General features: G+C 36.5%; 1 protein-coding gene across 2 annotated transcripts in view; it reads right to left on the bottom strand.

Annotated features, from left to right (window-relative positions):
- Nucleotides 1-1400: 1400 nt before the first annotated feature.
- The window catches only part of CA1H5orf34 (chromosome A1 C5orf34 homolog), a 33237-nt gene continuing 10664 nt past the window's right edge, over nt 1401-23973 (bottom strand). For both annotated transcript variants that reach the window (XM_030330264.1, XM_030330271.1), the window contains 8 exons: nt 22828-22951; nt 16173-16264; nt 15209-15278; nt 13703-13873; nt 13212-13306; nt 10943-11041; nt 6354-6394; nt 1401-1783 (listed from right to left, as the gene is read on the bottom strand). In XM_030330264.1, the coding sequence (XP_030186124.1) occupies nt 1590-1783; nt 6354-6394; nt 10943-11041; nt 13212-13306; nt 13703-13873; nt 15209-15278; nt 16173-16264; nt 22828-22951 (886 nt within the window). In that variant the 3' untranslated portion in view covers nt 1401-1589. The remainder of the gene's footprint in view (nt 1784-6353; nt 6395-10942; nt 11042-13211; nt 13307-13702; nt 13874-15208; nt 15279-16172; nt 16265-22827; nt 22952-23973) is intronic.

The raw sequence follows: 23973 nt of genomic DNA, 5'->3' as shown, positions 1-23973 counted from the left end.
TGGCACTGGCTCTAGGAAGCACTGGCCCAAAAGAATAGGCTCAAAGAGGGGCATTGCTTTCTTCTTCCTACCTACAGTTTCTCAGAACAAGTGTCAGATGGAAAGCAAGGGTAGTAGTGGGATTATATTAATCATAGAGTTGAAAGAGAATTCTGTAGTAGAAAGTGAGATCTTCAATATCAAGCAAACTCCTAGGCCTCTCACAAAACCCTGAAGTGTGACTCAGTTTCTCGGTGATAGAACTTTTCATTGCTTGCCACACTCTTGGTCCTTAGCCAGTGGAAAAGATTCAACTGAGGAAAACGATACACAATTTAACTCACATAGTTTAAAAGCTAATCAAAAAGAACACATTAACCACAATATGGGGTGCTTTTAGTCATGATAAGGACAATTTGTCTCAATTGTAGTAACAATTTCACATTGCCCTTATGGCAGGATTGTACATCTTATACTCCAGGCTTTCTAGAGCTATAGAAGAACAACATGGAAGGCTTCCTGCAACCAAAACAAAGAGAAAGGGTTAGTTCTTTTCTGTGCAGTCAGCCTACAGCCCGAAGGCACTGATTCATTTCTACAATACATACTGAATTCTCTGTGTGCTGAACACCATGCTTAGTAACAGGCTATAGAATGACTTTATGGAGCTCAAGTTCTAGCGAAGGATCTAGACTACAAAGAAACAAAAGTTGTACAACTACAGTATGTGCTATAAAGGAAATAACTAGGATGATGTAATAGAGACTAATGGGGGAGGCCCTTCTGAAGAAGTAATAATTGGTGCTGAGATTTAAAGGTGGCAAGGAGCCCAGAGAGAAGCTATCAAGAGAACATTGTGCCCATTCAAGTCACTGACATTATCACTCCTAATCTATGCTCTGCTTCATTTCCTTTTTCTCCTTGTTTCCTATGTTCTTTCTTCCATGTCAAGAAGCTGGTCTTTTCTAGAAATCAGAAGTTAATCAGAATATTTTTGCTATATTTGTCAAATCTTGAAGTCTCTTTAGTGTGTGGTTTTGTTATTTCCCAATTGGCAAGGTTCTAATAAACAGCACTTTTGATGAGGTCATTTTAGTTGCACACACTTGTATAGCATCAGTTTTTTTCAGATGTTCAAAAGAAATTAATAAGCCAATTCAGATAAAATTGGTCTCTGATGAAGTGCTCAATTCTTAGCTTGAAGCAATATTGCCTGTATGATTTAAAGATCTAATTCTCTTTGGGCAGTTCTGTTGAAAAATATTTGGAGACACCAAATAGCAAATGACCAAATGCACAAAATTCTGCATATTTAAAAAGAAAAAAAAAAACAACTTTGAGGATTAATAGTAAATTCTCTGCAAGATAAAACAGTAACAACTATGATTTTATAAATTTTTTTCATAAATATGAAATAATTGTTCAAAATTCTAAAATAGTTCTTTATTAATAAGGTACATTATAAATATATATCTTAAAATTTACAATTAGGTAACCCCCAAAATTAACTGTCATTTTTTCATATAATCATTGCACAGAAGTAATATATGTAATTTCTTGGCTTACTAGTAATACTAGTCACTTGAAACAACATCCTTAAGGTTTGTGATTCACTTTTTAGAATTTAATAGAAGATAGTCAATATCCTGAAGGATTTCAGAGGTTTTTTTCAATGCCACTGATACTCTCTTTTCATTAACTTCTTCCAGCAAGGTTTCTGAAGGTTTTGGTTCATAATGATCAGATGACTGTTCATTTTCTTTGTTGGAAATCTGGTTTAGGATACCACTATTCTCCAGTAACACTAAGTTGCTTAGTTAAGGAGTTTTTCCCCAAAATTTTCATTATATAAGTACTTTTAATTTCAGAAAGCCTGTCTTCATATTAAAATATTATTTCTCTGTTAGGAAGGTCTCTTGGATTCATAATAGATTTGGTACTTTAGAACTTATCAAGTCTACCCCTTATTGATAAAGAAACTAGTTAGAGTAGAAGAGAAGAAGAAAGGAAAGAGTAGGTATGTGTGTGTATTTGGATGGAAATTTGGTGATAGGAGATGAAAGAATTAAAATCTCAACATTCCTTTAAGTGAAGAAGTGATATGGGACTAAAAGAACAAAAGAGTGACAGGAATATAAATAATCTATGCATTGTATTTTTTAATTTAAAAAAGATCTAGAATGAAAAGAAACCTGTCCTCTGTTGCAGAGCTACTTTATTATTTGAATAGGATTACAGAAAAATCATTAGATAAATTTAAATGAATGAGGTGGGAACTTACAGAACAAAAAGTTTCTTAAGAAAATGAGCCCAGTTATATGTCAACAAATTGGACAACCTAGAAGAAACAGATAAATTCCTAGAAACACACAACCTACCAAGACTGAATCATGAAAGAGAGAATCTGAATAGATCAATCACTAATAAGGAGGTTGAATCAGTAATCCAGAACCTCCAAATAAATAAGAGCCCAGGGCCAGATGGTTTCACTGGTGAATTCCTCCAAGCACTGAAAAAGAATTAATACCAATCCTTCTCAAACTCTTCCAAAAAATAGAAGTGGAGGGAGTATGTCCAAACTCATCTTTAAGTCCAGCATTACCCTGACAACCAAAACCAGACAAGAACACTGGTCAGAAAAAATTATCGGGGTGCCTGCCTGGCTCAGTCAGAAGAGTATATGACTCTTCATCTCAGGGTCACAGATTCAAGCCGCATATTGGGTGAAGAGATTGCTTTTGAATAAATAAATAAATAAATAAATAAATAAATAAATAAATAAATAAATAATGTTAAAAAAAATTACAGGCCGATATCCCTGATGAATATAAATGCAAAAAAATCCTCAAAAGATTAGCAAATGGAATCAACAATACCTTAAAATGATCATATACCATAATCAACTGAGATTTATTCCAGAAATGCATGGATGTTTCAACATATGAAAATCAGTCAATGTGATACACCACATTAACAAAATGAAGGATAAAAATTACCTGATTATCTCAATAGATGTAGAAAAACTGTCAACAAACTGGGTATAGAAGGAATGTACCTCATGATAATAAAGGTCACATATGACTAGCCCACAGCTAACATCATACTCAATGGTGAAAAACTGAAAGCTTTTCCTCTAAGATCAGGAATAAGACAAGGATGCCCACTCTCGCCAGTGTTATTCAACATAATGTCCTAGCCAGAGCAATTAGGCAAAAAAGAAAAGGAATTCAAGTCAGAAAAAGTAAAACTGTTTCTATTTGCAGATGATATGACATTATATATAGAAGATCCTAAAGACTCCACCAAAAACTGTTAGAACCAATAAATTCAGTAAATTTTCATGATGTAAAATCAATGTACAAAAAAATCAATTAAATACACTAATAACAAACTATCAGAAATTAAGAAAACAATCCCATTTATAATTATATCAAAAAGAATAAAATGCCTAGGAATATATTTAAGCAAGAAAGTGAAAGATCTATATACTAAGACATTCATGATGGAAACTGAAGAAGACACAAATAAATGGAAAGCTATTTTGTACTCCTAAATTGGAAGAATATTGTTAAAATGTCCATGCCACCCAAAACAATGTACAAATACAATTCAATCTCTATCAAATTCCAATAGCATTTTTCAAAGAAACATAATAAACAATCCTAAAATTTGCACAGAACCACAAAAGAACCCAAAGAGCCGAATCTTAAGAACAAAGCTGGAGGGGCGCCTGGGTGGCGCAGTCGGTTGGGCGTCCGACTTCAGCCAGGTCATGATCTCGCGGTCCGTGAGTTCGAGCCCCGCGTCAGGCTCTGGGCTGATGGCTCGGAGCCTGGAGCCTGTTTCCGATTCTGTGTCTCCCTCTCTCTGCCCCTCCCCCGTTCATGTTCTGTCTCTCTCTGTCCCAAAAATAAATAAACGTTGAAAAAAAAAAAAATTTAAGAACAAAGCTGGAGGCATAATGCTTCCTGATCTCAAACTATATTCCAAAGTTATAGTAATCAAAACAGTACAGCATGGGGATAAGGATAGACACATAGATCAATGGAACAGAATAGAGAGCCCAGAAATAAACCCACGTAATACACGGTCAATTAATTTACAACCAACGAGCCAAGAATATACAATGGGGGAAAAGATGGTCTCTTCAATAAATGGTGCTGGAAAAACTGGACCCTTATCTTACACCCTACACAAATATCAACTCAAAATGGGCTGAAAACTTGAATATCAGACCTGAAACCATAAAACCCCTAGAAGAAACCACGGGGTAAGGTCCTTGACATCAGTCTTGGCAGTGATTTTTTTGGATTTGATAACAAAGCAAAGGCAACAAAAGCAAAAATAAACAAATGGAAGTACATCAAACTTAAAAGCTTCTGCACAGCAAAGGGCACCATCAACAAAATGAAAAGACAATCTATGAAATCAGAGAATGTATTTGCAAATCATATATTTGATAAGAGGTTAATATCCAAAATACATAAAGAGCTCATACAACTAAATAGCAAAAAAAAACAAAAAAAAAAAAAACAAAAAAAAAAAACTGATAAAAAAATGGGCAGAGAAAGTGAATAGATACTTTTTCAAAGACATACAAATGGTCAATAGGTATATGGAAAAGTGCTCAACATCACAAATCATCAGGGAAATGCAAATCAAAACCACAATGAGGTCTCACCTCATATGTATTTGAATGGCTATCATCAAAAAGACAATAGTTAAGAAGTGCTGGTAAGGATGTGGAGAAAAGAGAGCCCTTGTGTACCTTGGTGTCAATGTAAATTGGTATAGACACTATGGAAAACAGTATGGAAGCTCCTCAAAAAATTAAAAAAAGAACTATCATACCATTCAGCAATTCAAATTCTGCAGATATATCCAAAGGAAATGACATCAGGATCTCAAAGAGATATCTGCATTCCCATGTTCATTGCAGCATTATTCACAATAGCCAAGATATGGAAACAAACCAAGTGTCCAGTAACAAATGAACGGATAAAGAAGATATGGTATAGGGGCACCTGGGTGGCTCAGTCGGTTAAGCATCCGACTTCAGCTCAGGTCATGATCTCACTACTTGGGAGTTCAAGCCCCGCATTGGGCTCTGTGCTGACAGCTCAGAGCTTGGAGTCTGCTTCAGATTTTGTCTCCGTCTCTCTGCCCCTTCCCTGTTCACGTGTCTCTCTCTCTCCTTTCTCTAATATAAAATAAAAAATTAAAAAAAAAAAAAGAGAGATGGTATATGTATACAATGGAATACTACTCAGCCATGAGAAATAAGGAAATCCTGCCATTTAAAACACAGAAGGATTCTGAGGGTATTATGCTAAATGAAATAAGCCAGACAGAAACACAAATACTGCAGTGTCATTTATATGTGGAATTTTTTTAAAAAGTCAAATTGATAGAAACAGTAAAAATGGTTTCCAGGGGGTGGGGGTGGATAAAATAGAGATTGGTAAAAGAAGACAAACTTCCAGCTCTAAATTGTATAAGGTCTGAGGATCTAATGTATAACATGGTGACTATAGTAGATAACCTTGTGTTGTATGGTTGAGGTTTGCTAGAAGAATGGAACTCAGAGGTTCTTACCAAAAAAAGGGTGGGGAGAGGAAGGAATAGATATAGGGCATATAGATCTAGATATGTGAGGTGACATGGGTGTTCATTATTAACAAGACAGGGTAATCCTTTCACAATATGTGTGTGTCAAGTCACCACAACGTACACCTTAAATCTCTTACAATTTTGTCAGTTATACCTCAATAAAGCAGAAATTAAAAATAAAAGAATTTTTAATAATAAATATCCTAAGAAAAAAGAAAGGAAAAGTCAGACATAGGTCTGTTATAATTTAGAATAGAATTATATAAGTGAAAAAGTCTCCATAGGAGACCTTAACCCTAGTTCACTGTCCCCTGCCCTATTTAAACTCACTCAAAAGTATAAATGTTGACAAGATATACCTTCTATAGACAAGATATATCTTTGTTTTTTAAGTTTATTTATTTTGAGAGACAGAGGGTGAGCAGGGGAGGGGCAGAGATAAAGAGAAAGAGAGAGAGAGAGAGAGAGAGAGAGAGAGAGAGAATCTCAAGCAGGCTCTGCAGGGTCAGCACACAGCCTGACGTGGGGCTTGAACTCATGAAACTGTGAGATCATAACCTGAGCTGAAAATAGTTGAATGCTTAACCAACTGAGCCACCCTGGTGCCCCTAGACAAGATATATCTTAAATTACCATCTTAAATGTTATTCAGTAAAGCTCTAGAATATATAAGTATGGATTAATATAAAGTACAGAATCATGAATTAAGCCTAGAACCTAAAGGGAGTAATTATACAGGACAGTACATTCTGTTTAAAGGATACAGTTAAACTTCTTTATCTTTTCAAGTTCAGAGGCCACAGACCTGTGCAAAAAGAAAAAAAAAAGTAAGTTAATGATAGTTGTCTGCTTCTTTTATATCCACAATATTTCAAGTAAACATACTTGATTTTTTTTTCATAAAGTTTTGAATTTTAGAAAGAAGTGTCCAGAAGTTAAGAATTCTCTTTATTTGGGTGCCTGTCTGGTTCAGCCAGTAGAGCATATGAATTCTCTCTATATTGGCTTTATTTAGTAACAAATCAACTTGATTCAACTGATAGCTATTGAGTACTTTTAAATTAAAAAAATTTTTTTGAATGTTTATTTATTTTTGAGAGAGAGAGAGAGAGAGAGAGAGAGAGACAGAGCATGAGTGGGGGAGGGGCAGAGAGAGAGGAAGACACAGAATCCGAAGCAGGCTCCAGGCTCCAAGCCGTCAGCACAGAGCCTGATGCAGGGCATGAACTCAAGAGCCATGAGATCATGACCTGAGCCCAAGTCGTACACTCAATTGACTGAGCCACCCAGGCTCCCTGCTATTGAGTGCTTTTAATGAATAATGTAAGTGAATAGAAGTCCTCACCTCAAGGACTTTTGAATCAGGTATTGATGTTTGAAGGTAACTGGCATTCCTGCCACAACTTAAAAACAAATTTTTTTTTTGATGTTTTATTTATTTTTGAGAGAGAGAGACAGAGTACGAGCAGGGGAGGGGCAGACAGAGAGGGAGACACAGAGTCTGAAGCAGGCTCCAGCTCTGAGCTGTCAGCACAGAACCCGACACGGGGCTCGAACTTGTGAAATAAGAGATCATGACCTGAGCTGAAGTCGAATGCTTAACCAACTGAGCCACCCAGGCGCCCCAACTTTTTTTTTATATAACTATTTTTTCTATTTATTTGAAGTTTTTTTATATAACTAATTTTTTCTATTTGAAGTACAATAAAAAAAAATGCTACACTCTGGAAATTCAGTGGCACAGGTACATGGCCATAACTTGAGAGACATTATAAAGTTAAAAAAAAAAAAAAAAGAAGGAAATAAAAAGAAAAAAAATTCTCATATGAAACTACACTATTACATACTTTTATCTGCCCAAACAGATAATTTGCAAATATTAGGTCAATAAACTGTATAACATCCATAAAAAGGTAGCTTCTTACTGAAATGCAAGAATTTAAAAGATTGGTAATCGAGGGGTGCCTGGGTGGCTCAGTCGGTTAGGCTCAGGTCATGATCTCATAATTCATGAGTTCAAGCCCCCACATCGGGCTCCATGCTGACAGCTCAGAGCCTGGAGCCTGCCTCAATTTTGCGTCTCCCTCTCTCTCTGCCCCTTCCCCCATGCTCGCTTGCTCTCTCTCTCAAAAAAAACATTAAAAAAAATTTTTTTTAAAGATTGATATCTAAACAAGAAAAGACAAAAAGAAACTGGAATGAAAATCTAGATATCACATCTAAAATCGGGGCTTTCTGTTGGAGACTTCCTACTCTTCTCTCCCTCTGCCATATCCTGCTGGAGTTCCAGGCCCCACTCCTCTGTCCACTTATCTACCCACAGATCCCGCCTGCTACAACTTTTTTAATACTCACCTGGTATACCCTCTTCTTTCCTCCTCCAAGTTTAGTCAAAGTTAAAAACCTACTAAAATCCTATCACTTCTCTGAAAGAAGTGTTCTCTCCTTCCTTGAATTTCTATAGCACTGTTAACTAATCATATACTCATTGTAATCTCTTGAACTCTTTAACCTTCTGATTTTCATACCTAGATTGTCTTTTTCAGGAGAAAGGACTTTTTTCTTTTTCTTCTGTACTTTGCACATATAAGTAAGGCCTCATTTATATGGAACCCTTCAGAAACAGATGGTTTTGGGGGGCCAAGTTTTTACAGTTGAATTAGGTGTCAAAATATAAGTATTTTCTATTAAGTTTCTTCTGGAATAGACTACTTACTCATTTCATTGTTTTCTTAAACACAGTATATTACATATTCTCTTCTCCTTGAATAGAAGGGTTAACATTATGAACATTAACTCTTACCATGTTCCACAGAAACAGACACTGGGACAAATGGTAATGGGTAGAGGGCAGAATCTCTGACGTGTGTATCCTTTCTCTTTTTCCTCATTAAGCTAGAATGAAATGTGAGCAGTGGCACACAACTAGAAAATAGTGTCACTTAACTAGCTCACTGTAAAATTAATGAAGACTTTAATATCTAAAACATCTCTCTATTCAAGTCACTAGAAAAGTCTTCACAGTTCATGGAACTTGTCTGCTTTACTGGCCTTACTACAGTGGAATGTATTCACCTCCTTGTCAATTTGTACTCTTTCGTTGAAGGATGAAAGAGATCTTTCAACATTTTAAGCATCTGTGGTAAAGACTTCCATATGACTTATTCCAAGGCCTGCTGATTATTCATCACTGAAAAACATCTTTTTTTTCCACATACGACATTTTTCTGGCTGTAAGCAACAATACAAACTACCTTTAGTACTGTTGCTCATATGATGACCCAACTTCTTATGAACTCTCTTCTGTACTATTTTTGACTAGCATCCCTATTAAGAAGTTGAATCAGTAAAAAAATAATAGAAGGTGAGCTGGAAAAAAAATACTGAAATACAATTTAGGTAGCTATCGATTGTGCAGTCATTTCTCTTCCTTCAACCCTTCTCTGACAAGAAAACAAATCAGAGTGGAGATGTGTTAGGCTTTGCAAGGGAAATGGAGCTACTGTAAGCGACTGCGACTGGACTGCGTCTCCTCTCCCTACTCTTCCTCAACTCCTTTGTCTTTCTGCTGCTCCTTTTTGCTTCCACCCGTGGCTGCTCTCACCAATATGCACTTCTCTCATGCCCTCACTTTTTAGTTGTCTTTACAGTTATCCTCTTCAAAGTCTTCATGTAAAAAGGCTAGCATCTTACAAACTTTGTCAGCTGAGCAATGAAGTGACCAATTTTATCGTCATACATAATTTCCTTTTCATCCCAACTATGTTTTTTGCTAGCTACTCGGGCAATTTTTCTGCTCCCAAACAGACTGTAGCTGAAGAATGGAGGATCTGGAAAGCCGAACCCTTAGGATACCTAACATATTCAAATAACATCTACTGATTTGATTTCGACCTCTTTCTCTAAGTCACTTAGGAAAAGGTGTTGAGAATTAGGCTTAATGTTTGTATTTTTTCACCATGCTATGCTAAGACACTTACAAACCACTTTAAAGCTTCCTAAATTGTTCCTGGTATCCCTCTTTTCCAGTAGGTTTCTTCCACTATCCAATGGTAGAGTGTTCTATGAAAACTTTCATAAACTTAAATGGCACAAAGTGAAAAAACAATTGCCATTCATTTTTATGGAAAATGTTTTGATCATTCCCACACCCAAAACATAACCTCTCTTAACGCTTTTTCTGACACCTAAGGATCCATCTTGCTAATGGATGCACAAAATAAACTGGGATAAAGCACAAAGGCTCACAGACACAGTTCAAAGCTGTGGCAGACTGAAGCTGAGATGCTGAGTGTAGTTCTCAGGTAAGGAGCTCAGAGCTACCATGCTCCCTGCTGGGGGTGCAAGCTGCCTCCGTGTAAGAGCTTGCTGCTAAACAAATGCAGAATGCTATTTTCACTTTTTGCCTTTTTCCTTGAAAGCGAAAATACTTCTCGAATTTTTTTTGGTTAGCAAAGACAGGAACATACTCCCAAGTACTAACCAGGCCCAACACTGCTTAGCTTTCGAGGTCAGACAAGATCAGGCACATCCAGGGTGGTATGGCTGTAGAAAAATGGGGACATGCTGATGTAGGTCTTTCATGTAAGTGAAGTGGCATAGTGCAAACTTCCAAAAAGTAAGGGATACCTGTATATTCAGAGTATGCTCTCAGTGATACTAACCTTCCTAAGGGCCTTTCTTCCTGTCATTTTTTCCACCTAGGAACTCGTAATTCCATCAAGTGTGAGCTTTTCTATTGATCACAAGATCTATTCTTATTCTTCAAAACCCACAATACACCCTAACAGATAGCATCTGCTCCATAAAAACATTTTTTCACTGTCTCCACAGGACAAAATATACTTTTTACCTCTACCCTTGCTCCCTCCCTAAAATATCTTATTCATTTCCCTAAATATTCCTTTGAAGCCCAGTTCTAGTCCCCTTGCACACTGAAGGGCACGTAGGATGGACTAAAATACTTTATTTGTTGATTTGCCAGTTGATTTGGGGGAGGTAATTAATATGATAAAAATGATTTCAAAATCAATTTTTTCTGAAAGTTAGTCAACATTTTACTTCTTTTAATATTACTAAAATTTTAAAAATTCTCCTTTAAATTTTTCCATAAAGTTTTCGGGATGAATTTATCTATAAAAAGAATCGCCCATTTTGGTAAGAAGTTTTCAATGCAGTTTTCTGAACTTCAGATAAAATAAAATACGATGTAATGTAATAAATTGGGTATCTGATTAAAGATAAATTATTTTCAAGCTTAAGCTATCAGAAAAGAGTCTCAGAGCTTACCATTTGATATTTTTAATTTTTGTGACTCTTTTACACAGATAAAGTTTAAAAGAAATATAAATACCAATTTTCTTCAAGAATAGAAGATGAAGAATGTGTGGGCATCTCTCTCTGATTAGTCTGGGTCAGGCTTCTGCACCATGATATGACTGCTGTCACATATCTAGATTGAAAACATTAAAATAAATATTTGAAAAATGAAGTTGTATAGTATTTTTAAAAACATTTTTTTAAAAGGAAAAATCGGGGCGCCTGGGTGGCGCAGTCGGTTAAGCGTCCGACTTCAGCCAGGTCACGATCTCGCGGTCCGGGAGTTCGAGCCCCGCGTCGGGCTCTGGGCTGATGGCTCAGAGCCTGGAGCCTGTTTCCGACTCTGTGTCTCCCTCTCTCTCTGCCCCTCCCCCGTTCATGCTCTGTCTCTCTCTGTCTCAAAAATAAATAAACGTTGAAAAAAAAAAATTAAAAGGAAAAATCATTAAGACAATTTGGGGAAAAATGATAAAGAAAAAAATTCCAAAGTGAGGCATTTACTGGTAAATTTTTTGAGTCTTTTTCAAAGCAAATGGAAAAGTTAAGTTTTTTTCATTATTCATCAAGAATAAAATGATTTACTCATATTCATGATTAGTAAAGATATTTCTATAAGTTCTTTTTTAAAATTTATTTTTGAGAGAGAGAGAGAGAGAGAGAGAGAGAGAGAGAGAGAGAGAACATGAGCAGGGACGGGGCAGAGAGAGAGAGAAAGAGAAATAATCCCAAGCAGGCTTTGCACTGTCAGCACAGAGCCCAACACAGGGCTCGATCTCACCAACCATGAGATCATGACCTGAGCTGAAATCAAGAGCCGGATGCTTAACAGCCTGAGCCACCCAGGTGCCCCAATAAAGACAGGCTTTAAGAATCAGAACAAAGTGATACTTGGATTTCATTCAAAATTCAAATTCAAATGTCTAAATTCTCCAAAGTGAAATAAATTTCATTATGTTTTATAATGAAAATGTCTTTACACATTAAGACTAAGTGAGCATTTGCTTTCTAAAATTTAAACCAGAACACAGCCATTAATTCCCACACATATACACAAATGTATAATTATATATAATTCATTCAATATACAAAACAAGTATCAAGTTCAATAAAACAAATGATCTCAAGTGATGGCCTGAAACAAATAGTAATGTTTGTCAAAGACACTGCATTTTTTCTTATTTATTTATTTATTTATTTATTTATTTATTTATTTATTTATGTTGTGAGAGAGAGAGAGAGAAAGAATATGAGTGGGGAAAGGGCAGAGAGAGACAGGGAGAGAAAGGACCCCAAGCAGGCTCCATGCCATCAGTGCACAGCCCGATGCAGGGCTCAATCTCACAAACTGTGAGATCAGGCATGACCTGAACTGAGATCAAGAGTCAGCCCCTTACCTGACTGAGCCACCCAGATGCTCTGTATTTTTGAGGCAAATTATTCAAACTAGCAATGAATGTTGGAGCATTTACACCAAAATGCAATAAATCCCAACAGGAAAATAAATTCATGAGGTAAAAAAGCAATTCTTTCATGAACATTCTCAAATAAAATCACTAACATGCCGAGAACATCACAAGTAGACTGATTACAACAAATTACATAAAACCAAAAGAGAAAAAGCATGTTCATAAAAATGGATTTTAAGAATCTTCTCCATCTTAAGAAAAAGCATCACTGAATTAATTTTATTCCACGTCACAGAAATATACATAACTTTTTTTTTTTTTTATTTTTTTTTTTCAACGTTTTTTTATTTATTTTTGGGACAGAGAGAGACAGAGCATGAACAGGGGAGGGGCAGAGAGAGAGGGAGACACAGAATCGGAAACAGGCCCCAGGCTCCGAGCCATCAGCCCAGAGCCCGACGCGGGGCTCGAACTCACGGACCGCGAGATCGTGACCTGGCTGAAGTCGGACGCTTAACCGACTGCGCCACCCAGGCGCCCCGAAATATACATAACTTTAGTTATTTGTGCAAACCTTATTTCAAAAGGTTGGGGGATTAATTAATCGGTTAACACAGCTGACCACAGTCCAACTTCCACAGCAAGACAAGTGTATCGAAAATACTCATTTTGAAAAACCACTTGAATACAAATGGAAATGATTAAAAATGATATGATTTATTTAGTTATGCAAGATGCCAATACTTCTGTAAACTCTGAAATCTGCTGAAATGATACATGCACAATATCTACCTGAAAAAACTAAAAATATAACATTTAAATAGGTTTATATGCTTCCCCTCTGTCAGAAAACTGTTTACCATCATAAAAATAGTTTTTAAAACTGCTTTTCAGTACCTTTCATATGGTCCAGGGTGTCCAATCTGAATTAACTGATCTTGCCCATCAGGAAAAGTTAACTTACACCAAGCTAAGTTGAGACCTTGATTTACCTTAAGCAGAAAAGAGGGAAAAACAAGTTTTATCGTTCTAAAACTGAGACAAAACTCACAACAAAAGCCTCTTTTACATTATCAATTTAAAAAATATGTAGATGAATCATTAAAACTTTATTTTGACTAATTTAAAGATTATATTTTACATGGATTATGGGTATTGTTTAACCACCACTCTGGTCCTTCTCTATATAATCAGTTGCCTTTATAAAAATGATTATTTGTCACACCTTTCTGATTTTTGCTAGGAAATCCAATGAGATCACTAAAGCGTCTTGACAGATTTTACATCTCAAAAAATAAAATTGAGATAGTGTGGTACTTGATTTTCTTTGTTCTATTTCCACTGATAGAAACGATAAAAAAGTAGATTTCAGTATGAAATATAATCACCTGTCTCTTTTCAGTAAAAGAGCTGAAATTCCAATTTAGGGTTAGAGTAATGCCATTTAAAAAGAGAGCATGTACTTTGTCATCAGAGTATGCAAGAAATCTTCCCACGCTGGGTATGAGCGATTCTCTCAAAAGTAAAGGCAGTATATTGCTATCATTTATCCCAGGTACCTAAAACCAAGTAAATAAAAACAGCAGGAAAGAGAGTTATCCATTGATAAGACTTAAATGATTAATAAACTCTGAGGCAACTTTATTCAGAAGTTGAATATTGTAGAATCCTTATATATGTCTTAACTTTTCCAGAAGTGGATAGCCAAATTAGTCTATTACAAGCAGATTAAGTTCTAGTCTTTGAAAAGTCCATGTTCTGAATTTTAGAACACAGACAAAACTTAGGAAGTACAGCAACATATAGGTTTATAATTAAATTAGTACAGATACAGAATTCAAAGTTTGAGAATCACTTCCTTGAAGTCCACGTTAAAGAAAGTACTTTTACAGTTATAGAAATAGAGTAGAATACTGTACTATCATAGTTTATAATAACCACATTTTGACATACTTCAAATCTTATCAATTTCCCTGCCTTTCCCCCTCCACTGAGAAAAAAGAAACAAAACAAATTATAGGCAAAGTATAACATAAGAGCCAGATTTTGCAGTGTTTACCTAGTAAGTGGATATTTTTCTGAATAAACCAATATTAATGTTACAAAGAATTTCTCACATGACTTCAAAGAAAGTAACTTGAACTTAGAGGTATGTATGTAAACAATAAAACTATTTTAAAAATCTTGCTTTTAAAATAATTTTAATAGGGATGCTTGGGTGGCTCAGTCAGTTAAGTATCCGTCTTCAGCTCAGGTCATGATCTTGCAGTTTGTGAGTTCAAGCCCCACATTGGGCTCTGTGCTGACAGCTCAGAGCCTGGAGCCTGCTTCAGATTGTGTCTCCCTCTCTCTCTCCCTGCCCCTCTACCACTCACGATCTGTCTCTTTCAAAAATAAGTAAACATTAAAAAAAATTAAAAAGAAAAAGGGGGGGAGGATTCCTGAGTAGCTCAGCTGGTTGAGCATCTGACTCTTGATTGCAGCTCAGGTCATGGTCTCAAGGACATGAGACCTAGCCTGGCGCTGGGCTCCTGCGGTGGGTGTAGAACCTATCTGAGATTCTGTCTCCCTCTCCCTATGCCTCTCTCCCACTCACATGAGTGCTCTCTCTCTCAAAAATAAATAAATAAACAAACAAACAAACAAATAAATAAATAAATAAAAATAATTTTGGAGCACCTGGGTGGCTCAGTCAGGTAAATGTCCGACTTCAGCTCAGGTCGTGATCTCGCGGTTTGTGAGTTAGAGCCCTGCATAGGGCTTTCTGCTATCAGTGCAGATCCCGCTTTGGACCTTCTGTCTCCTCTCTCTCTGCCCCTCCCCCGTGTGCATTTGCGTACGTACACTCTCTCTCTCTCAAAAATAATAAATAAATAATAATAATTTTAAGATACCATTTTCCAGCAGCATATACGATAGTTATGGCTTAAAGAAAGCCTTGTCTTCGCACAGTGCTGAAGAATTCTGTGAACATGAAAAATATTGCTTAAACATTTGCAAATAATCACATTTTCCAATTCTAGCAATGCATTCTTACTGCTATACAACATGTTAGGCAAGTAATTCATTTCCACTAAAATACATTTGGAACTCCTTTCTTCCAGAAGTCTTTAATCCCCTAGAAGGTGATTGCTTCCCTTTGTGTTAATCTTACATAGGTTACTCCTCTCATTTTTAGTAATGAAATGACTCCAAATGGAGACAATTTTCAGGTGCTCCTTTCTAGGAGGTGATGGTTTCACAGCACCTGAAAGGTTTAGTGTAGTCTAAGATTGCTGGGGAGGTGAATCAACTATCCATAAAAAATCAAATTACCAATTCTGTTCCTTCAAATCTACTTTGGAAGTTGCTTGGACATAAGTTTGCAAAAATTAATAATTTAATTCAGGAATACACTTTCCTGCTTCTGACTGCCACAGATTAATTAGAATTTAAAAAAAAACATATGAACCGAAGAACTGAACTGCACTTCATCTTCTGTATACTCTCAGAATCTTTATTACTCTGAGGATAATAAAGTATATGAAAATTTTAAATGTATCATCAAATCCTTAACTTGATTCCCAGACACCATAAGGATGCACTCACCCAGAGAAAAGGCACTTACTTCCTAACTGTGCATGCTTGCTATATATGGATGCTTCTCCGCATTTAACTTTAAATTTCAAAGCCAGAAGTACTCTTACAATGATGTGATTACCTTATTTTGTGGATGAAGAGACCAGAAAAGCTGACAGACTTTACCAAAGACACATATTTCCACTGTACCTACCATTTCTTACTCTTACCCTAACCACTAGAAAATGTATCAGGGTTCTCAGACACAACACTTCAGTCAGGTGAATGTGAAAAACTTACCTGGTTGCCTGTTTAATCAGAGAACACACAGAGTAGAGACTTCCTGGTCTATCAGGAGGAAGGTTATTTACTGAATAAGTTTTCTCTTCTTTCTGAAAATTAATTTAAAATATCTCAATAATAAATGTTGGCCATTATTATTTTTTCTTGAAATATGTATTTACATTGTGACAAGGCAAGCAGTTATTTTAACTTAACCAAAAGCCCATAATATTTTTAAAGGTATTTTATGCTTTTCCACTGTCCCATTTTTTTTAAGTCTAGCATTCCTTATGGATAGTTACAAAAGTTATATTCTAAGACCCTATAACATACTGTCCAATTTAAGTTTTGGCTATATTTAAATTAATATAGCAACAGAACTAATTTTCCTACACATTAGCAGAAAACTTATAAGCCCCCTTTCCCCTTTAGATCAAAACAAAAACAGGGGCGTCTAGGTGGCTCAGTAGGTTAAGTGTCCAACTCTTGATTTTGGCTCAGGTCATGATCTCACATTTCATGATATTTGAGCCCCATGTTAAGCTCTGTGCTAATAGTGCAAAGCCTGGTTGGGATTCTCTCGCCCTCTCTCTATCTCTCTGCCCCTTCCCTGCTCTCGCTCTCTCAAAATAAATAAACTTTAAAAAACAAAAACACAATTTTAATTGAACAAATATACAATTTTGCCATATTTTATTAATGGAAGAACTATCACTACAGTTTATAGAAGACAACATTATTTATAAGCTCAGCTTTCTGAATTAAAAAAAAAATTTTGTTATTCCTTTTGTGTATCCTTTCTCAGACTTTTTTTTTAAGCCTTTAAGGCTTGAGGGCTTGTACAGATCTAACTTGAACCACAAGAGAACATAGTCCCCATATATACTTTACCATCAGTGAGAGAAGACAGGCTTTGAAGACAAAGCTGGATTCAAATCACAGGTGCCTCTTACTAACTATAACGACGGACAGGTTTATGCAACTTTTTGTAAACCTCAGTGCCTATAACCTGTGAAATGGGGATACTACCTACCATCTAGATTGTTTTGAGCATTAATGATGTAATACATATATAAAGCACCCAGGCCAGAATTCAGTATAGAGTAGTTACCCAAAAAATAGTCCCTCCTCTTTTATCCTGGACTATAGACTTGAATATCTAAATCTCTATGAGGCTTCTCCACTGAATATCACAAAGACATCTCAACTTCAACGTGTCAAAAATGGAACTACCTTCATTTCAAAATCTGCATTTTCTCCTTCTCTACTTCAGATCTACCTGTGGTGTGTTCTCTCTACCTGGATCTCAGCTCTCTCCTCCATCATCTTCCTTTGTCTAACTCCTGCATTTCTTTGCTCTCAGGAAGCCATTACCCAGAATAGGTGAAATCCCCTACTTACGTCCACAAGCACCGCACCCACCACTCTTGCTTTTTGGTTTTCATCATAATTTCAATTTCATAGTTTTTTTTATTAAGTGTCTGTCTTCCCTGCTAGAATGGGGCTTCATGAAGGTAGGGGCTGTATCTGTTCTTCTGACCTCTGTCTGAATCCCTAGCATTTGTTAGCAATGTGCCTTAGTACATGATAGGCACTCAAACTAACGCATTTTAACTATTTACATCTTTCTTCATTGGATACTGAGTTCCTTGAGAGTTCTTGTCTTTTCCACTACCCTATTTCAATTCTAAGATACTCAGTTTTCCTAATTTAGCCTCTCTGAAATCTGGATGCATCTTAAGAGTATCTTACTTTCAGGTAGGTGAGTTTGAGATATAAGAGAATTTAAATGTTTTATTGACACCTCCTGGTAAGATCAAAAGCAACCGTCATCAAAACAATTTAGATTTGATAAAATTTTGATTTAACACAGAGCCTGGCACCACCACTCATTGATTTATTCAACAATTTGCCATCATTTTCAACTCCTTCCTCATCCCCAATATCCAGTCAGTCATCAGTTCTCTTTCCTTAATATTCGTGTCCATTCCTAGCTTTTCATTCTCATTTTCACTGCCTGGTTCCTCATACTTTCTTCCCTGAACTGCTATCAATGTCCTCTAACTGGTCTACTATCTCTTTCCCACTCCAGTTTATCTTCCTCTGAAATGACCTAACAAAAATATGATGTCACTTCCGTATTTTAATCCTTCAGCACTTGTGCAAAAGCAGTATGGTTTCTCATGCCCCATTTATGAGCTGGCTCAATTTAGTGGTTTAGTCTCTTCCCTGGAAATTCCCCTCAATACTCTCTTTACAGCATTCTCTATCTATAGCATTTTCTTTTCCTTCAACACTCCATCCTTGCCCCAGGCTCTAGCCTCCAGTTAGGTGAGTTTATCTACCTGTTCTATGCTCTAGCAATAATACTGCGTTGAACAAGACAGTGCTTACTTCTAGAGTGGGTTAGCAAACAAACATTGATCAGTAAGAAGATGTCACATAGCACTAATTGCTATGAAGAAGAAAAGAGGAGGGTATCATGATAGTGTCAAAGGTAGCTCCTTTAATTTGGATAGTTGGGAGATGACATGTATTTATTTATTTATTTTTAATGTTTTTATTTATTTTTGAAGGAGAGAGAGACAGAGCATGAGCAGGGGAGGAGCAGAGAGAGAGGGAGACGTAGAATTTGAAGCAGGCTCCAGGCTCTAAGCTGTCAGCACAGAGCCCGATGCAGGGCTCGAACTCACGAACTGTGAGATCATAACCTGAGCCAAAGTCGGACTCTTAACCGACTGAGCCACCCAGGTGCCCCAGGAGATGACACTTAAATAGAAATTTTAATGATAGGAAGCCAAACATGCAAAGAGTTGGACAAGTAGTTCCCTCAGTTATATATTCCTCCAACCTTCATCCCTCTTTTGTATAACTCCTTTAAAAGTATAGGTCCTAGGGACACCTGACTGGCTTAGTCGATACAGCATCCGACTCTTGATCTCAGGGTTGTGAGTCTGAAACCCACACAGGATGTAGATATTACTTAAAAAGGAAAGGAAAAGAAAATCTCCTAGCTCAGCCATGTCTTCCTGCAGTTGACTTTTCTCCAAAATTGGGTCAGGTGCCCCTCCCCTTATGTGGTCCCAAAGCACCACATTCTTTTTTTTTTTTTTTTTTTATATATATGAAATTTATTGACAAATTGGTTTCCATACAACACCCAGTGCTCATCCCAAAAGGTGCCCTCCTCAATACCCATCACCCACCCTTCCCTCCCTCCCACCCCCCATCAACCCTCAGTTTGTTCTCAGTTTTCAACAGTCTCTTATGCTTTGGCTCTCTCCCACTCTAACCTCTTTTTTTTTTTTTTTTTCCTTCCCCTCCCCCATGGGTTCCTGTTAAGTTTCTCAGGATCCACATAAGAGTGAAACCATATGGTATCTGTCTTTCTCTGTATGGCTTATTTCACTTAGCATAACACTCTCCAGTTCCATCCACGTTGCTATAAAAGGCCATATTTCATTTTTTCTCATTGCCACGTAGTATTCCATTGTGTATATAAACCACAATTTCTTTATCCATTCATCTGTTGATGGACATTTAGGCTCTTTCCATAATTTGGCTATTGTTGACAGTGCTGCTATGAACATTGGGGTACAAGTGCCCCTATGCATCAGTACTCCTGTATCCCTTGGATAAATTCCTAGCAGTGCTATTGCTGGGTCATAGGGTAGGTCTATTTTTAATTTTCTGAGGAACCTCCACACTGCTTTCCAGAGCGGCTGCACCAATTTGCATTCCCACCAACAGTGCAAGAGGGTTCCCGTTTCTCCACATCCTCTCCAGCATCTATAGTCTCCTGATTTGTTCATTTTGGCCACTCTGACTGGCGTGAGGTGATACCTGAGTGTGGTTTTGATTTGTATTTCCCTGATAAGGAGCGACGCACCACATTCTTATCTCTATGAGAGCACTTACATCATGAGCCCTTGACAATCTTTCCTACTTAGAATTTTAATTATGCAAGTAACAGTACATTACTATTTTATGTTTTTGGAAAAAAAGAAAGTTAGGAAAATACAACATTTAAGTCCCTCCCTACTTTTCCTCCCTCACAAAATCCCACACTCCCTGCTCCTCCCGCCCAAAAGTAACTGCTTCAGTTTGGTTTTTACCTGCCCAAATCTTTCCCTGTGCATTTACATGTGTATTATACACAGTAACATATTTGGGTTTGGGGTTTGTTTTTGTTTTTTACACAGAAGATATTGTTGTACATGTTCTTCTGCAACTTTCTTTTTTCACAGTGCCTTGAAGATCTTTCCATCCCTCTGTGCATCTATGTCTTCCTCATTCTTTTAAGCCACCACACAAGCACCCTGTAATCTGACCATCTCTCATTTCACCATCTCTCTATTGAGGAACATTTAGATTGGTTCTAGTGTTTCGCTCCTACAAACAATGCCACATTCCATATCCTTGGCTGTATTTCTTTGTATATATATATGTGTTAATATTCTTCTATGATAGATACCTAGAGGCAGAATTTCTAGCCAATTTAACTTGATATTATCAAACTGTCCTTCACGAAGGCTAAATCAATTTACACTCCAACCCAGTACTACGAAAGCACCCTTTTCCCCGCACCCTTGCCAGCAATAGATATTAACAACCTTTCGATAATTTGATGAGTGAAAAATGTTATGTTGTTGTTATTTTAATTTTCATTTCTTTGATGCAAGCAGTAAAGTTGGACAGGTTTCCAAATATTATAAGTTATTTATATTGCCTTTTCTAATGGCTTAACCATTCTTATTGTTTATTCATTTTTCTATGAGAGGTTTTTATTTTTTTTGGTTTTTTATTACTGATTTATAGTACAGAATAGTTTTTTCCAGACCTTTGACTTTTTGGCTTTATCTAATTTAACAAAAATTAAATATATAAAATTTAACGTAAGTTTACCAAGGTTACCAAACTTTTATTTTGTGCCTTCTGGTGTTTTGTACTGTATTTAAGAAGACCTCCCCTCCCCCAAGATTATAAACATTGTTCTTCTAGATTTTCTTCTAACAATGATAAACTTTGGTTTCTTACATTTAGCCCTTTAACCCATCTGGAATTTATTTTTAGAGCATGGGTTAAAGTAAGAAGCAAATAATTCTATCCTGAAAAGACAGCCAATTGTTTCTAAATCTCTTACTCAAGTGGACAGAGGTCTGAGAGTGAAGCCCTCAGCCGTCTACCACAAAGGCACAGGTCATCTGGAAGTCCTGTTTTATCCCAAAGCTCATGTTCTCCTCCATGATATGTTTGCTTCAGTATGAAAATTATCATCCCTCCCCCTGACACCTCTGAGTAAAACTGAAGCTCCAGGAAGATGTACAGTATTTATCCTGTACTTTTTCAAACTCTCGGTACACAGCAGTCAGCAGTGTAACTGCACACACCCCTCTATTTGCCTGTTTACTTGATGATCTCATGTACTACACACACACACACACACACACACACACACACACACACGCACACGCACACACAGCAGTGTCATGCTTTCATTTCATGTGCTTCTTGGCCTGTCTGACTGACTACTAAACTTTGAACCCTTGAGGGAAGGAGTTCTTTGTCTTCACCCAGTGCTTGACAGAGTACCTGCCTAGGAAGGTTCAGTTAAGATGTATTGATTGAATAAATGAATACTTTCTTGCAAATGGACCCAGTGGGGAATCTGCATACATGTATGTATGTATGTATGTATGTATGTATGTATGTGTGTACACATACACACACACACACACACACATACATACCCCCCCCACACATATATATAAAATGAATGAAATATTCATTCTAAAATTTTAATGAATGCAGATATTTGGGATTTACTTAAAAAATAAATAGGGAGTGGAGGGAGCAGTGGGAAGTACAGATGGAACAAGTGATAAACAATTTATCACTCAAAATTCCACACTGTAATATAAAAAGAAAACATATATATTATGTTCCATTCTGCAAAGCAAAGCCATGTGATACCATGGTGATCCATACATAAGGGTGGATGTCAAATGTCAGATTGGGAACAAGCAAATTTAGACTATTGACAATATATCCATATGATTACATTTCGGCCTGATATATTAAATATATCGTTATATTTCACTATTTCAACAACAGAGAACAACCTTGCTCAACTTTCTACTTGTATATAAAGATTCAGAAGTTAAGAGGTATTTTAAACATGCAAATAATTACATGGTGGGGAAAAAAGAATGTGCTTTTAATGTGCATATATTAATTCAAAGATATGCTACTGGTTTTAGTATTGATGAATTCTGTGACATAAGAAATTTAAATTTAACTTCTGATTTAAACACAAATTGGGGCACCTGGCTGGATCAGTCAGTACAGTGTGCAACTCTTGATCTCGGGGTTGTAAGTGCAAGCCCCACCTTGGGTGTAGATATTACTTAAAAATAAAATCTTAAAAAATAATAATAAATGGAAATTACTTAGGCAAATGACTGGCAGAATACAGGAGGAGAATGCAATAAACATAAGGTGGTTAGTAATCACTGTGCCACAGCTGGCAGTAACGTTGTATTAACTCTCCAGATTGCATAGTAGTAGGCAAGCAATATTATATAAAGATCAAATTTCCTATGTATGTTCAGAATTATTTAGAAAGAGCTATATACAAAAGCCTTCTTGAGCTGAAAACTCATTGTCAGCTTACCTCTTCTGATCCTTCCTGAATGGAATAATAAGTAAAATAGCTCCCAAAATAAGCTCCCTCAGATTTGAAAACAGAGCCATCTCCAGGATAAATCTCTATTGAGTTCACATTTTTATGGGTAAGTCTAAGGAAGAAAAGTAATCATTAAATTTTTTTTTCTAATTAAGATTAAAACATAAATGAGAGCAATCAAAAAAGAAAAAATAATAAAGCAAAGTACTATATGGAATTCTGCCTATCCAGCAAAACAGATAATTTCATACTTTGCACCCAACTGGCTAAATTAAATTTTTTGCAAAAAATAAACAGAACACACAGAATCAGTTAATGTATCTATTTCAACAGCTAAGCCTAGTTTCTGGAGGTCAGGCATCTTACCATCCTGGTGTCCCTTCTGCCAATCATAGTAGCTGGCATATACTAGTTGCCAAAGAAATGCCCATTGCAAAGGAGTTAAATATGACAACACCAGAGCCTGAAAATAAGATAATTCTTTAATAATCAAACTAGTCGAATCTATACCTGATGAATGAGATTAGCCATGTGTAAAATGAGCCATCCCTAAGAGAAGGTGACTAATCATATTTGAAGTAGCCAAGTATAATCAAGGTACTGGGGATATATAATGTACAAAACTTCAGCCAAGTCAGTTTTTACTGAGAAATATATGAAGAATATATTGTCAGAAGGGGATGGGCTTTCATGCAAGAAAAGGAAAGCCCTAAGAACAAAATCTTACAATGCTATTCTAGCATTATTTATAGAAGTAAAACCCTAAATCTAGCCAACATTAGTATTCTAGTCACTAGAGAGGTGTACTTTGTGGTGGGGTAGGGATAATTCAATGGAATAGTGCAGACACAGAGGAGCCTCTAATCTTCTCTAATTCCATGCTCAATAGGCAACATTTTGATGTGACTAATTCAGACAACTAGATCCCCCGATGCTTGGAAGGGGTATCCTAAATAACTGACCTAAGTATTTCATTCAGTAGCAAAACTAAGCCTCACTGGCTCTGGAGTTGTCACAAAAATCTTGTGAATATGGTTAATGTGAATTAGTCACAAGACTCCTGTGTGCACTAATAAAACTAAGTTTTAAGACATATAAAATGTAGGACCAAACATAAGAATGATGGCCCTTGCC

This window comes from Lynx canadensis, chromosome A1 (genome assembly GCF_007474595.2).
Source record: "Lynx canadensis isolate LIC74 chromosome A1, mLynCan4.pri.v2, whole genome shotgun sequence".
NCBI classification, from domain to species: Eukaryota; Metazoa; Chordata; class Mammalia; order Carnivora; family Felidae; genus Lynx; species Lynx canadensis.
This window is presented reverse-complemented; position numbering and strand designations above follow the sequence as displayed.